Source organism: Podarcis muralis, chromosome 16, assembly GCF_964188315.1.
Source record: "Podarcis muralis chromosome 16, rPodMur119.hap1.1, whole genome shotgun sequence".
NCBI classification, from domain to species: Eukaryota; Metazoa; Chordata; class Lepidosauria; order Squamata; family Lacertidae; genus Podarcis; species Podarcis muralis.
In genome coordinates this window covers 23,567,290-23,581,325 of record NC_135670.1, presented here as the reverse complement: position 1 = coordinate 23,581,325, position 14,036 = coordinate 23,567,290, and the positions used below count along the sequence as shown (strand labels likewise).

The following is a 14,036-nucleotide window of genomic DNA, read 5'->3' as shown; positions in this document are numbered from 1 at the left end:
ACGAGCTATGTGGGAAGAGCGAGAAGGAGCGGGGGTTTGCGTTGCATCTTCTCTCTCTCTCCATCCCGCCCCCCTCCTCACTTCCCAGGGATGCAGAAAATGTGACTTCATAGTTCGCCGCTACAATGCAGCCTTTCCTTATCCAGACGCGCAGCAGAGTTCAACTGAGGAGCAATCTCAAGGCATCCGAGTCTCTTTTGTGGAGCTGCCCGGGTGCTGGGCCGTCCCTTCTAGTAAGGAACGGAACGTATAAAAAGTTGGCTTTGTCTTCCGAACTTAAGTGTCCGAAATGGTGAGTCATCCGGCACTTCCCGGAAAAGGCTCGAGGTCTTGACGAGCTGCAAATGTATTTACACTTAATGTGACTACGAGGCAGGTGATTTGAGGAGGGAAAGATGGGTAATTGATTGACGGGCCTCATTCACATTCCAGATGGGGGTGGGGTGTTTTCACAAGCAAGGAGTATTATGATTATAATGAACGATAAACATTTGTTTGTTTGTTTGCTGTTGTTAATGACCCGCCCTTCACCTCAAGCTTCCGGGGCAGGTTGCAACAATCAAAACACAATACAGTGGTACCTCGGGTTAAGTACTTAATTCGTTCCGGAGGTCTGTTCTTAACCTGAAACTGTTCTTAACCTGAAGCACCACTTTAACTAATGGGGCCTCCTGCTGCTGCTGCGCCGCCGGAGCACGATTTCTGTTCTCATCCTGAAGCAAAGTTCTTAACCCGAGGTAATATTTCTGGGTTAGCGGAATCTGTAACCTGAAGCATATGTAGCCTGAAGTGTATGTAACCCGAGGTACCACTGTAGTGAATACAGCCTAGAATCACAGGAATAAGCTGTGTCTCGAAGAAAGCCAGGGTGCTGTAGTGGTTAGAACGTCGGACTAGGACCTGGGAGATCAGGGTTCGAAATTCCACTCAACCATGAAGCTCACTGGGCGACCTTGCGGGCCAGTCACTGCCTCTCAGCCTAACCTGCTGCCTCGTAGGGTTGTTGTGGGGATTAAATGAGGAGAGGGAGAACTATGTATGTACATTACATTGAGCTCCTTGGAGAAAAGTTGTGCTATACTGTGAATGAAATAAATGTACATCAGAAATGTCAGATTGTCTAAAATGCATCCCTTAGTGAAGGTTGTAAATACGAGGGGGCAATTGATCATGATTCATTTTCACCTGAAGTGTACCAGCCAATGCAAGCACTGTACTTTAACTTATTTTAACATTTCTTTTTACTAAAAGAGGAACGCCACCCCTCCCCTGTTTTAAAGAGGAGCATTGTGATCTGCCAGGGAAATTGGGAATTTTAAGTTTGTTTATGTTGTCATTATTTGGGCCTGAGTGAATTTCTACTGATCTTACTTTTCTACTATTAAACTTCAGTTTCCTGATGGTTAGATCCATAGAGGGACTATGAGCCTTAGCGCTTCCCTTAGTACACAGGAGAAGATGCCTTAATCCCAAGTCATACCATTGAGCCATTTAGCTCAGTATTGTCTACACTGACTGGCAGCAGCTCACACGTGGGGAAACCCACCCCAACTCAAAGAGTGTAGGCAGAGCATAACTATCATGGCTAGTAGCCATCAATGGACCTCCATGAATTTGTCTAATCCTCTTTTAAAGGTTGGTGGCTATTTCTTGTGGAGGTGAGTTCCACAGTTTAACTATGCACTGCATGAACAAGTCCTTCCTTTTATCTGCCCTGAATCTTCCAGCATTCAGCTTTCATTGGATGCGCATTAGTTCTAGCGAAGCAAATCAGAGTGAATGCTTGTTATACAAGCCAGCGTCATCTAATCACCCTTCATTGAATGCTCAGTAAATAGGTTGTCTCAAGGTGCCCTTGGTTAAAGGAGAGCACAGGAACCTAGGAACCCTGCCTTATACAGAGTCGGACCACTGATCCATTTAGCTCAGGATTGTCTGCAATGATTGACAGCGGCTCTCCAGGGTTACAGGCAGGAGACATTCCCAGTTTTATCTGGAGATGTTGAGTCTTGAACCTGGGACTATGCATGCAAATCATGTTCTCTGCCTGTGAGCTATGATCCTACTGCTTTAAAAGAAAATGAAGGTACTAGTCCACATGATTCTAATTAAGGGTAAGTGGAAACACAGGGGGCTGCCTTATATCAGCTCAGTATTGTTGACACTGACTGGCAGTGAGTCTCCAAGGTTTCAGGCAAGCAGTCTTTCCCAGCCCTTTCTGGAGATGCCATTGGAGATCAAACCTGGGATCTTCTACATGCAAGGCAGATGCTCTATCACTGAGCTAAGAAAAATAGTTCAACAAGAAAAAGTCCCCAAGATAATTATTTTAACGAGGAACGTGCATGGCGGCTTGGCCTTGAGTTGATTTAACAGCACAGTTCACTCTGAGATAAGTCTTTAATTTCCCAGCTACGTGTTCATAGGACTATAGAAACCGAAGTATATTTGGCGTTCCCACCGCCCGTGAAAATTGTTGTGAGAAAAATAATAGAGTACCCACATCCCCACCTCCAACCAGCTGTTTCTAGCAGGAAATCGCGACAACTTTCCAGCATTCCCAAGTCTGCTCTGGAGACCCAGCGCAGTGGAATGTGTAGGAGAACAGCTCCCTGCCTTAAGCCTGCTGCTAACGAAATGATTTAATTACCGCAGCTATAAAAAGAAATATCAGCCTTGCACTCAAAACACCCAACTCAGCCTGATTGAGAAAAGAGGAGTCTGGCAGGAAGGTGAAGGTCTTAATGAACCATCAAGAACATCGCAACTCTCCCCAGACTTACTGTTTAATATTTGCAAATGTCAGAACATGAGGAGAGCCTGATGGATCAGCCCAGTGGCCCATCCAGTCCAGAATCGTGTTCTCAAAGTAGCCAACCAGATGCCCCCAATAGGAAACCCTCGAGAAAGACCTGAACACAAGAGCACTCCCCATGCTTACAGTTTCCAGCAACTGGTATTCAGAAGCATTGCTGTGGAGGCAGATCATAACCATCATAGCTAGTAGCCATCAATAGCCCTCTCCTCCGTGAATCTGTCTGATCCTCTTTCAAAGCTGTCCAAGCTGGTGGCCATCCCTGCCTACTGTGGGATGGAGTTCCATAGTTTAATTAGGCACGGTGGGAGGAAATCCTCCCTTTTACCTGTCCTGAATCTTTCCAACATGCAAGTGGGAGAAGGGCAGTAGCTCATTGGTAGAACATACAGAAGGTCACAGGTTTGATCTGCCACATCTCCTGGTGGGGCTGGGAAGGTCCCATGCCTGAAACCCTGGAGAGCTGCTGCCAGTCAGTGCAGACAATACTGAAGTGAACTGGATGAATGGGAGACTGTTCTTCTCCTGTTCCTGCAAGGGTTGAGGGTTTAGAGACTCTCACTGACTCCTGTTTTCCAGCTGAGGGTGCATGAAAGAGAACATTAGAGCAGCTCTGCTGGACCAGTATCCTGTATCCCACAGTGGCCCTTGCGGCGGCTCCAGGAAACTTACAGGTGGGGCATGAAGGCAACAGTGCTCCTTTACTGTTACTCAGAAGAACATAAGAAAAATCTGGCTGTTGGATCAGGTTTAGCCATCTGGTACAGCATCCTGTTCTCACAGCGGCCAACCAAATGCAGGACATGAACTCAACAGCCCTCCTTCTGCTTTTGATTCCTCCCAGCAAGGGGCATTCAGAGACATACTGCCTCTGTTGGTGGAGGTAGAACTTAGCTGTTGTGGCTAGTAGCCTTTGAGAGCCTCTATAAATTGGAACTGGACACTGGGCTTACAGAAGGCAAGGCAAAGGTGTTCAAAAGTTGCAGATCGAGTTCCGTCCAAGTCACTTTTTAGGGTGGGCCAGAACTGTACATACTCACGGACTCCCAGCAAGCTACTGCCCAGCACCAGCAGATGCTGCCAAATTAGCCAGCCTCTGAATGTTACCTGGAGGCAAGGGAACAAACAGCCTCATCCAACTTAGCAACCCCAAGTGGGATACAATATCTCCCAATTGGGAAAGACCCTCTGCTGTAGATCCTGAATAGTCCTTGCAGTCAGGGCATAGCCAATTCACAAACTCAGCTTAAAACTCTTTTTTTTTGCCCATGATCTTAATCTCCTGGTCTTCAGGCAGACACATAGCAATGTGTGTGTTTAATATATTTATTGCCTTCCACGCATATGCCTCGAGGTGATGCAGAAACCTCAGTAAAACAGCTAAAGGACAGTTAAAAGCTACAGAAAATGACGTCAGATAAATAATTAAGAAAATTCAAAACAGATACCCAGGGAGGCATTCATCCAGCTGGGAATGCTTGCAGAAATGTCTTCAGATGTTCCCAGAAAGTGCAGAGAGGAGACACCTGTTATATCTCAACAGGCATGCTGTTCCATAGCACAAGGCTGTCAGTCTGAAATCTCTGCTCCGGGTTACACTGGAATTCGCAAAACAAGCTCTCCTGCAAGCCATAGTGATTTACTGGTATATAAGCAATTCTCATTCCCCCCTCTCTTGTGTGTGTGAGAGGGAGGGGGGAGAGGGAGGGAAGGATCTTGATTGTCTTGGACAGACAGAACTCCAAGTTCTACAGAGAAACACGGTGACCTCTGAATGACCCAAGAACACCCCCAGGTGCCTGTGCAGCTGAAACAACCTTGAATCCCTTTGTTTCTGCAACAAGATGAAGTTGCTCACAGTCTGTACATCTTCCTGCCTAGAATGTAGACCACAAGACAATGTTTAAGGTTGACGGCCAGTCTCTGCCTGCCTGGTGTTTCCATGATTGCAAGCCTTAAGTCAGGCCCCTTTTGTTCAACGAACTCCATCCATTTGGCTTGTGCGAGGGGAAGAAAGCCCGTCCGCCCGCGTTCCTGGAGAATGCTGTTCCTTCCAGAATGTTGAAATCACTTGATTGTCCCGAGCTGAAAGGAGCAGAGAGGGGGCTGCTCGCTGCAAGGAGGCTGTCAGCTTCCACTTGGCACAAAAGCTCATCAGCAGGAGGAATTTCTGATTGCGGCAAAAAGTGTAGCCTGCTCTCGCCAGAGGACAGGCTCTCATCATTGTCTGCACTGTGGCAAATCAATGTGGGAATGCGATTAAGAGAGCAGACAAAGAGGGGCTTAGTAGACCCTCATGGGATGCCAGTCAAAAACACCCTCCGTGGGGGGAATGTCACGTGAGAAAGATAATCGCATCATCAGGCTTCCCCAAGCTGGTGCCCTCCAAGTGCTTTGGACTACAGCTCCCATCATCCCCAGCCGGCATGGTACAATAGCTTTAAATACCCACTCCACTCATTTTTTCCATGTCCGCCAAGCTAAGCAGTTGGCTCCTTACCTCTCTCGCCCTGACCTAGCCACTGTGATCCACGCGACGGTCACCTCCAGACTAGATTATTGTAACTCGCTCTACGTGGGGCTGCCCTTGAGACTGACCCAGAAACTCCAGTGGGTGCAGAATGCCGTGGCGAGACTCCTTACGGGGTCCTCACTGCGAGATCACATTCACCCAGTGCTATACCAGCTGCACTGGCTCCCGGTGGAGTACAGGATCAGGTTTAAGGTGCTGGTTTTAACCTTCAAAGCCCTATACGGCCTAGGACCCTAGTACCTACGGGACCGCCTCTCCTGGTATGCCCCACAGAGGAACTTACGGTCTTCAAACAAAAACATCTTGGAGGTCCCAGGCCACAGAGAGGTTAGGCTGGCCTCAACCAGAGCCAGGGCTTTTTCGGCTGTAGCTCCGATCTGGTGGAACGCTTTGTCACAAGAGACTAGGGCCCTGCAGGAATTGACATCTTTCCGCAGGGCCTGCAAGACAGAGCTGTTCCACCAGGCCTTTGGCCAAGGCACAGCCTGACTCCCTCCTTTGGCAATCTTCACAGAACTCTAGCCCAATGGTTGCCAATAATTTGATTTGAATTAATTTTATAATGAAATGATTTTAGAATAATGTATTATTTTATTGTTGTTAGCCGCCCTGAGCCCGGCTTTGGCTGGGGAGGGCGGGATATAAAATTATTATTATTATTATTATTTTGTTGTTGTTGTTGTTGTTTAGTCGTGTCCGACTCTTCGTGACCCCATGGACCAGAGCACGCCAGGTACTTCTGTCCTCCACTGCCTCCCGCAGTTTGATCAAATTCATGCTGGTAGCTTCAAGAACACCATCCAACCATCTCATCCTCTGTCGTCCCCTTCTCCTTGTGCCCTCCATCTTTCCCAGCATCAGTGTCTTCTCCAGGGAGTCTTCTCTTCTCATGAGGTGGCCAAAGTACTGGAGCCTCAGCTTCACGATCTGTCCTTCCAGTGAGCACTCAGGGCTGATTTCCTTAAGAATGGATGCGTTTGATCTTCTTGCAGTCCATGGGACTCTCAAGAGTCTCCTCCAGCACCATAATTCAAAAGCATCAATTCTTCGGCGATCAGCCTTCTTTATGGTCCAGCTCTCACTTCCATACATCACTACTGGGAAAACCATGGCTTTAACTATACGGACCTTTGTCGGCAAGGTGACATCTCTACTTCTCAAGATGCTGTCTAGGCCTGTCATTGCCCTTCTCCCAAGAAGCAGGCGTCTTTTAATTTCGTGGCTGCTGTCACCATCTGCAGTGATTATTATTATTATTATTATTATTATTATTATTATTATTATGAAGCATGTTACATGCCACCCCAATCGCAGAGCAGTCAAGCACCTCAGGCTTCGGGTTCTGTTTCCTTGGAATGAGGCTCAGCAAAATTGTGGTTCCTTTAAGATATATATACGCATATATGCAACCTGAGCACAGGATGGAGCGGCTCACATCATTAACACCCCAACAGATCTTGCTTCTCGCTTAGCCACAACTTTGGATCCAGCACAGTGCAAACACGTCTCTGTGTCTCCAGCTTCCAGCCTGATTCCAGTTCCCCCATAACAGTGGCTGTTCTTCTACCGAGCAGCTAGGTAAGGGGGTGTGAAGAAAAGGCCCATCCATTGGCCTGGAGCTCACCATCACTTATTGGTAGTCACTTATTGGGACGCGAATGGCACTGTGGTCTAAACCACTGAGCCTCTTGGGCTTGGTGATCAGAAGGTCAGCGGTTTGAATCCCCGCGACGGGGGTGAGCTCCCGTTGCTCTGTCCCAGCTCCTGCCAACCTAGCAGTTCGAAAGCACACCAGTGCAAGTAGATAAATAGGTACCGCTGTGGCGGGAAGGTAAACGGCATTTCCGTGCGCTCTGGTTTCCATCATGGTGTTATGTTGTGCCAGAAGCGGTTTAGTCATGCTGGCCACATGACCTGGAAAGCTGTCTATGGACAAACACTGGCTCCCTCGGCTTTTGACTGGACTTAACCATCCAGGGTTCCTTTACCTTTTTTTTTTTAAAAACCTTTTTATTGGTAGCTCTTGCAACCTAGCTCATTCTTTTGGGATACTGATGAGGACACTTGTTCCCAGCTAAGGTCACTGTCCCACAAAACTCATCTGACTAGTTCAGCAACCTCTTCTTGTCCTATTTTAACCCCACTGGGCACAGGACCTCAGCAGTTAGAAGGGACTTAGGACATTGGTTAGCAAACTAAGGCCCGGGGGCCAGATCCAGCCCAATCACCTTCTAAATCCGGCCTGCAGACAGTCCAGGAATCAGCGTGTTTTTACATGAGTAGAATGTGCCCTTTTATTTAAAATGCACCTCTGGGTTATTTGTGGGGCCTGCCTGGTGTTTTTACATGAGTAGAATGTGTGCTTTTATTTAAAATGTATCTCTGGGTTATTTGTGGGGCATAAAAATTCATTCATTCCCCCCCCCCAAAATATAGTCCGGCCCCCCAGAAGGTCTGAGGGACAGTGGACAGGCCCCCTGCTGAAAAAGTTTGCTGACCCCTGACTTAGGGGATCATCAAGAACAAACATAGGCAAACTTGGCCCCCCAGATGTTTTGGGACTACAATTCCCATAATCCCTGACCACTGGTCCTGTTAGCTAGGGATGATGGGAGTTGTAGTCTCAAAACATCTGGACGGCTAAGTTTGCCTATGCCTGATCCAGAAGGATCTCCCAAAACTACAACAATAATTTTTTTTAGCCTGAATAAGTGCAAGAAGCACTGTGTTAAGAGTATACCATCACTGTGTAGCTGTGAAGGCAGCAAAGGTAGCTTTCCTGCTTCCGTCACACCCTTTGGTTTCACAGGTGTTAGATGCTGACAAGGCCAAGCTCCCGCCAGCAATCATGTTGCAGCATTTTGCAGCAGCCGCAGCTTCTGGATCAAGCACAAGGGAAGCCCCACACATCGTTGGCGTTGCGTTCGCTTTCCACACACCGCATAGAGATAAGGTTTATATCCAAAGAAGTGTAGAAATGGCGTGTGTAAACAATACGGCACTTTCAGCTTTCATCCTGGTTTATAGAGGCCAGACAAACTGGGTTGAGGCTGCAAGGAGCTTCCTAGAGGAGCAGGAAACGGACAGGGCTCCTTTGGGGTTTGGAGAGGCACGAGGCACACCTCTTGCGCCAAGAGAGCAGCTGTTTCAGATGGAAAAGCTGAACGTGTAGCTGGAAGGAATTAGCACATTTAAGGAGCAGATGGGCAAAACTTGCGGAGAGGAATAAGCAGACCATGTGACTGTTCAGAGTGGAGGCGGCCTGGCAATATAAAACAGAGGCATGGGGAAAGAGTATTTTAGGAACAAGGTTTGAGGAACGGGGAGAGTGAGACGTCAGGTTTGGCAAAAAGGAAAACAAAAACCCAAGACTACTATCAGGACTGAGGAACATTTTCTTTTTCTGCTCCAGGGGCTGTGTTCCTTTCTGGGGGACCTGCTGGGGGCCACATGCCAGTGGTGGGTGGGGCCAGAGACCCAGGGTTCAAATACTGACCCAGCTATGGGTGAGTCACTGTCTTCTTTTTTTTTTGTGCCATTTTTTTAAAAAGAAAAGTTTGCAAGTCAAGGTGCAAATGTGGAAAAACAAGAGAGTGCCCCCAAACTGGCAGATCAGTCCTTCCCTACTGGATGTGGCTGGAAGCAGAATCCTAGAATCAGGAAGCGCAGTTTGGCAGGGCTTTGTTTACATCCTCGGGCTTGCAACTGGACCTCTGGTGGACTCCCAAGGCTCTGCCACAGGGCCTGGTTCTCCTTGGCCAAACTGCTGCGATGGAACAGCACACAGAGAGAGCTCTCGCCCACAAATCCATGCAGCTCACTCAGCAAAAAATAAAATAAAATTGGGCCAGTGGGCAAGCATCCCAGCACATTGAGAGCTTTGATGCCAGGCTGAGAGGCAGGAGGTGTTTGAGAGGTTTAATAGGATGGGGACAATACCCAGGAGCCAGGAGGAGTGGCGGTGGGAGAGGAGGATAAACAGCAATGGCTTTTTAGCACTATGCAAAGAGAGGCAAGGGAGAGATGCCCTTGCAGGAGCCAACAGAAAAGGCCAGATTTTAAGTATTCTTCACCAAGCCTGCAAATAAGCACTCTGGAAAGTGATGCAAAAGATATATATATATCGAACGAGCTGATTGTTGTACTTAAGCAGTAGAGCAGTTTGATAAATGTGTAGTCTGCTGGAATAGGACTCCAATCAGGCCCCATAGCCGCCATAGCCAATAATCAGGGATGATGGGAGTTGTAGTCCGGGGTGGATGGGTGATGAGTTCCTCTCCCTTGTTTTAGGCCAGCCTCCCCAAACCTGGTATGCTCCAGGTCTTTCGGGTTCCTATAATCTCCCCAGCCTGAATGTCTAGAACGTGGAGGGCACCCAGAGCAGGAATGAGAATGTAAGAGCCTGCCGGATCAGTACAACAGCCCATCTAGACCGGAATCCTGGTCTCACAGTAGCCAAACAGCCAAACCCACAAACAGGATTTGAACACAAGAACCTTCTCCCCTCCTGCAATTTCCAGCAACTGGTATTCAGAAGCAGGGCTGCCTCCGATCGTGGAGACAGACAATAGCCATCACGGCTAGCATCCATCAATTGTCCTCCCCTTCACAAATTTGTCGAATCCACTTTTAAAGCCATCTCTGTTGGTAGACATCACCGTCTCCTGAGTGAGTTCCATAGTTTTAACTCTCTGCTGTGTGATGAAATCCTGTCCTGAATCTTCCAACATTCAGCTTCACAAGTCCGAATCCTGCTCACTTTCTCCATGTCATACTCGCGTTTTATAAACTCCTATCATGTCACCTGTTATGAGCATTTCCCTTTTCACTCTGCTGACCTCCTGCCTAGACTACTGTATTGCACTGAACGTGGGACAACCCTTGAAGACAGTCCAGAGGTCGCAGCTTCAAGCTGTTGCTGTGCTAAAACTCCCACCATCCGTGATTGTCAGTGGCTGATACTTATGGGGTACTGGAGCCCGACATCACCCAGAAGGACCCCATTGCCGCTCTATGGAGTTTGGAGCAAATTAAAGGTCAACACGAACATCTATGGGGATTCACTGGAACTCAGGCGTTCTCTTCCTAAGTTAGAGTTCACATTTCTTGGGTTGCTGAGCATTCTTTATGAATTCCGTGGGTGTGAACACCTGCCTGCTAGGAGGCAGCCATGATGGTTGGCACCAGCTGCCTGTGGGCACATTCACACAACATCCTCACACATTCGTTGCGACAGACAGCCAAGCCTTTGCCTACACAACACATAGGGAAAACTGACGTTTTCCTCCTTTGAGGCAGCTGCTGAACATTTGGGACAGACTCAACTGTTCCCATTTTTTCATGGAGGCCAACACCAGCAGGAGAGAAATCTCACTCCCCACTCCAACCCCAAATATAGAAAATTGCCTAATCCCAGGCCAATCTGGTTCAGGCATCGTATGCTTCACCACTGATGCAATGCTGACAGCTGTCTAACTTAATGGCCATAGGACCATTAAACCCAGAGTCTAAATTTACCTAGATGCCCAGAATCTGCAATCAGATCTTTTAAAGAAAAATTGAAACATCAGCTATTGAACTTATTAACCTTAATGGCTGCATTCTATTTCCACTGTCAGAGGCAACAAAACTTCTGAATTCCAGCTGCTGAAAACCACATGAAGAGAGAATGCTCTTGGGCTCAGATTCCGTTTGCAAGCTTCCCATTCGGGCATCTGGTTGGCCACTGTGAGAACTGGATGCTGAATAGATGGGGCACTGGCCTGAACACAAGAAGAGCCGTGCAGGATCAGGCCTGTGGCCCATCTAGTCCAGCATATCCCGCTCTCACAGTAGCCAACCAGATGCCCCAATAGGAAGTCCACAAACAGGACTTGAACACATCACTCCCCTCTTGCCATTTCCAGAATCTGGTACTCAGAAGCATTGCTGCCTCAGACTGTGGAGACAGGAGCATAGCCATTGTGGCCGGTAACCGTGGATTTGTCGTCTCCTCCTCCATGAATTTGCCCTGCCTTCTTTTTAAAGCCACACACGAGTCAGTGGCTCCTGCAGGAGTGAGTTCCGCAGATTAACCAATCGCTGAAGACAATACTGAGCCAACGGTTTGACTCAGTATAAGGCAGCATCCTCTGTTCCTACAGACCTGCTGGCATAAATGACAGGCAGCAACATCTGCAGGGTCACCGATCCCCCCTCCCTTGCTTTATAAGCAAGTGATCACCCACCATATTAACTGAGGACCCTCATACCTACGGGACCGCCTCTCCCGGTATGCCCCACGGAGAGGTCCCGGGCCCTAAGGAAGTTAGATTGGCTTCAACCAGAGCCAGGGCCTTTTCAACTCTGGCTCCGGTCTGGTGGAACGCTCTGCCTCATGAGACCAGGGCCCTGCAGGATCTGATTTCTTTCCGCAGGGCCTGTAAGACAGAGTTGTTCTGCCTGGCCTTTGGCTTGGAGCCAATTTGATTCCCTCCCTCTCTTTCTTTTTTCTTTTCCTTCCCCTCCTGCGATGAGGCTACATTTTAATATTTTAATGTTGTATTTTAATGTTGTTTTTAAGTTGTATTCATTCAACTTGTCTTTATTACTGCTTGTTAGCCGCCCTGAGCCCGGCCTTGGCTGGGGAGGGCGGGGTATAAATAAAAATTATTATTATTATTATTGTTATTAATTTCCCCACCCCCAACATGCACAGAGATCATTGAATCATAGAGTTGGAATAGACCACAAGGGCCATCGAGTCCAACCCCCTGCCAAGCAGGAAACACCATCAGAGCACTCCTGACATATGGTTGTCAAGCCTCTGCTTAAAGACCTCCAAAGAAGGAGACTCCACCACACTCCTTGGCAGCAAATTCCACTGTCGAACAGCTCTTACTGTCAGGAAGTTCTTCCTAATGTTCAGGTGGAATCTTCTTTCTTGTAGTTTGGATCCATTGCTCCGTGTCCGCTTCTCTGGAGCAGCAGAAAACAACCTTTCTCCCTCCTCTATGTGACATCCTTTTATATATTTGAACATGGCTATCATATCACCCCTTAACCTCCTCTTCTCCAGGCTAAACATGACATGCCCAGCTCCCTTAGCCGTTCCTCATAAGGCATCGTTTCCAGGCCTTTGACCATTTTGGTTGCCCTCCTCTGGACACTTTTGGGGTTTGTTTTTTTAAGGCTGGGCAAGGAAAGCACAAACCACTTCGCTTTTGTTTTCAGCACTAGGAGCCTTTGATTGTTTATTCAGATGAGAGACTAGCAAGACGGCAAAGGGTGGGGTGGGGGTGGGGAGACGCTAAAATGTGCATGGGCATCATCAACACCCCCCCCCCCGACTCACAGCATGGTGCGCGTGATCTCACGCTGCTCGCCGAACTTCTGCACATGTACAAAGGGCAAAAAGAGGGAGAGCTGAGTGCAGGGCTCTCGAGAAGAGGCAGAACGTCAGCCGAGGGGAACAGGGAGGCAGGAATTCTGAAGTTGACATGCAACACACACGCACACAGAAAAATCTCCCACCCCCTCTGCAGAGATCTTCTTCCCAGCACCTCTACGTTTTCCCCCAAAGCTGAAGACTGGGTCCCGGTTGCTCTCCAACATCCCCCCACCTCACCCCACCCCTGCCCTCCTTGCCGGTTCCCAATTTCTAGGCGATTAATGCCGTCGTTTCAGAAGCGTTGAAAACACAGCTTGGGTTGGGAGGGGTTCGATCCCACAAAGAGAGGGGCAGGCCTGGAGGGGTTTGGGGTGTTTTTTGTTTCGTTGTTGGTCCCAATGAAATCTCGCCACCGCTTCTGGGATGGGGGGCGGGGAGGAGGAGGTGGGTTCGGGAGGGAAGGGGCAGAAAAGAGACGGGAGGGCAGCAGCAGCAGCAGCGCATGGAGGAGACTTCAGTTCTTCAGGATGGTTTCGTAGGCCTGGAAAACGTGCTGGGCCACTTCAGGAGCCCGGCACTTCAGAGACAGCTGCAGGAGAAAAGGAGGAAGAGGGGAATATATGTATTTATTTATGTATCCCTCCCTCTGAACGCAGAAGTGCAGAGTTTCTTACTAGGCCAGCAGTGTTAGTAAACTGGAGCATATTTAATCCAGGAGACGGGGGGAGAGGAAAAAAATAAAAGACGACATGCTCAGAGATTAAAAGGAGGACGGTTATGCCAAGTTATCAGTGGGTGGAAAAGAGAGCGGCAGCTGCAGTTTTAGCTCAAGGCGGCCTTTTCCAGATTGGAAGTTTCCCCTCCCGTCCTTCCCCTGAAACAAATGTCACAACTGCACCGTATAATCAAAGCACCGCTTTACCACTTTAAACAGTCATGGCTCCACCCACCCGAGGATCCTGGGAGTTGTAGTTCATTAAGAGATGTTAGGAGAGAGCTTTACAGTTCCCCTCCCAGTGCTACAATCCCCAGAGTGGTCAACCCCTCTTTCCAGGCATCTCTGTGAATTGTAGCTTTTTGAGCAGAACTAAAGGGCTCTCTCCTAACAACTCTCAGTGCCCTTAACCAACTACAACTCCCAGGATTCTTTGGGGCGGGGGGGAGCCATTGCTGTTAAAAGTGGTACCGCAGTGCTTTAAATGAATATTGTGGACACAGCCAATGCCTCCCTCTATCAAAGGGGCTGATGTCAGCAAGGGACTCAGTCAGGGATGATGGGACTTGCAAGTCCAGTGTCATTGGGAAGCTGCCAGGTCAGT

The 14,036-nt window shown here is 48.4% G+C and overlaps 1 protein-coding gene across 2 annotated transcripts in view; it reads right to left on the bottom strand.

The window, feature by feature from the left end:
• Nucleotides 1-12,548: 12,548 nt before the first annotated feature.
• Nucleotides 12,549-14,036, bottom strand: part of AP1B1 (adaptor related protein complex 1 subunit beta 1) — a 55,403-nt gene continuing 53,915 nt past the window's right edge. For both annotated transcript variants that reach the window (XM_028709426.2, XM_028709428.2), the window contains one exon: nucleotides 12,549-13,306. In XM_028709426.2, coding sequence (XP_028565259.1) covers nucleotides 13,232-13,306 — 75 coding nt within the window. In that variant the 3' untranslated portion in view covers nucleotides 12,549-13,231. The remainder of the gene's footprint in view (nucleotides 13,307-14,036) is intronic.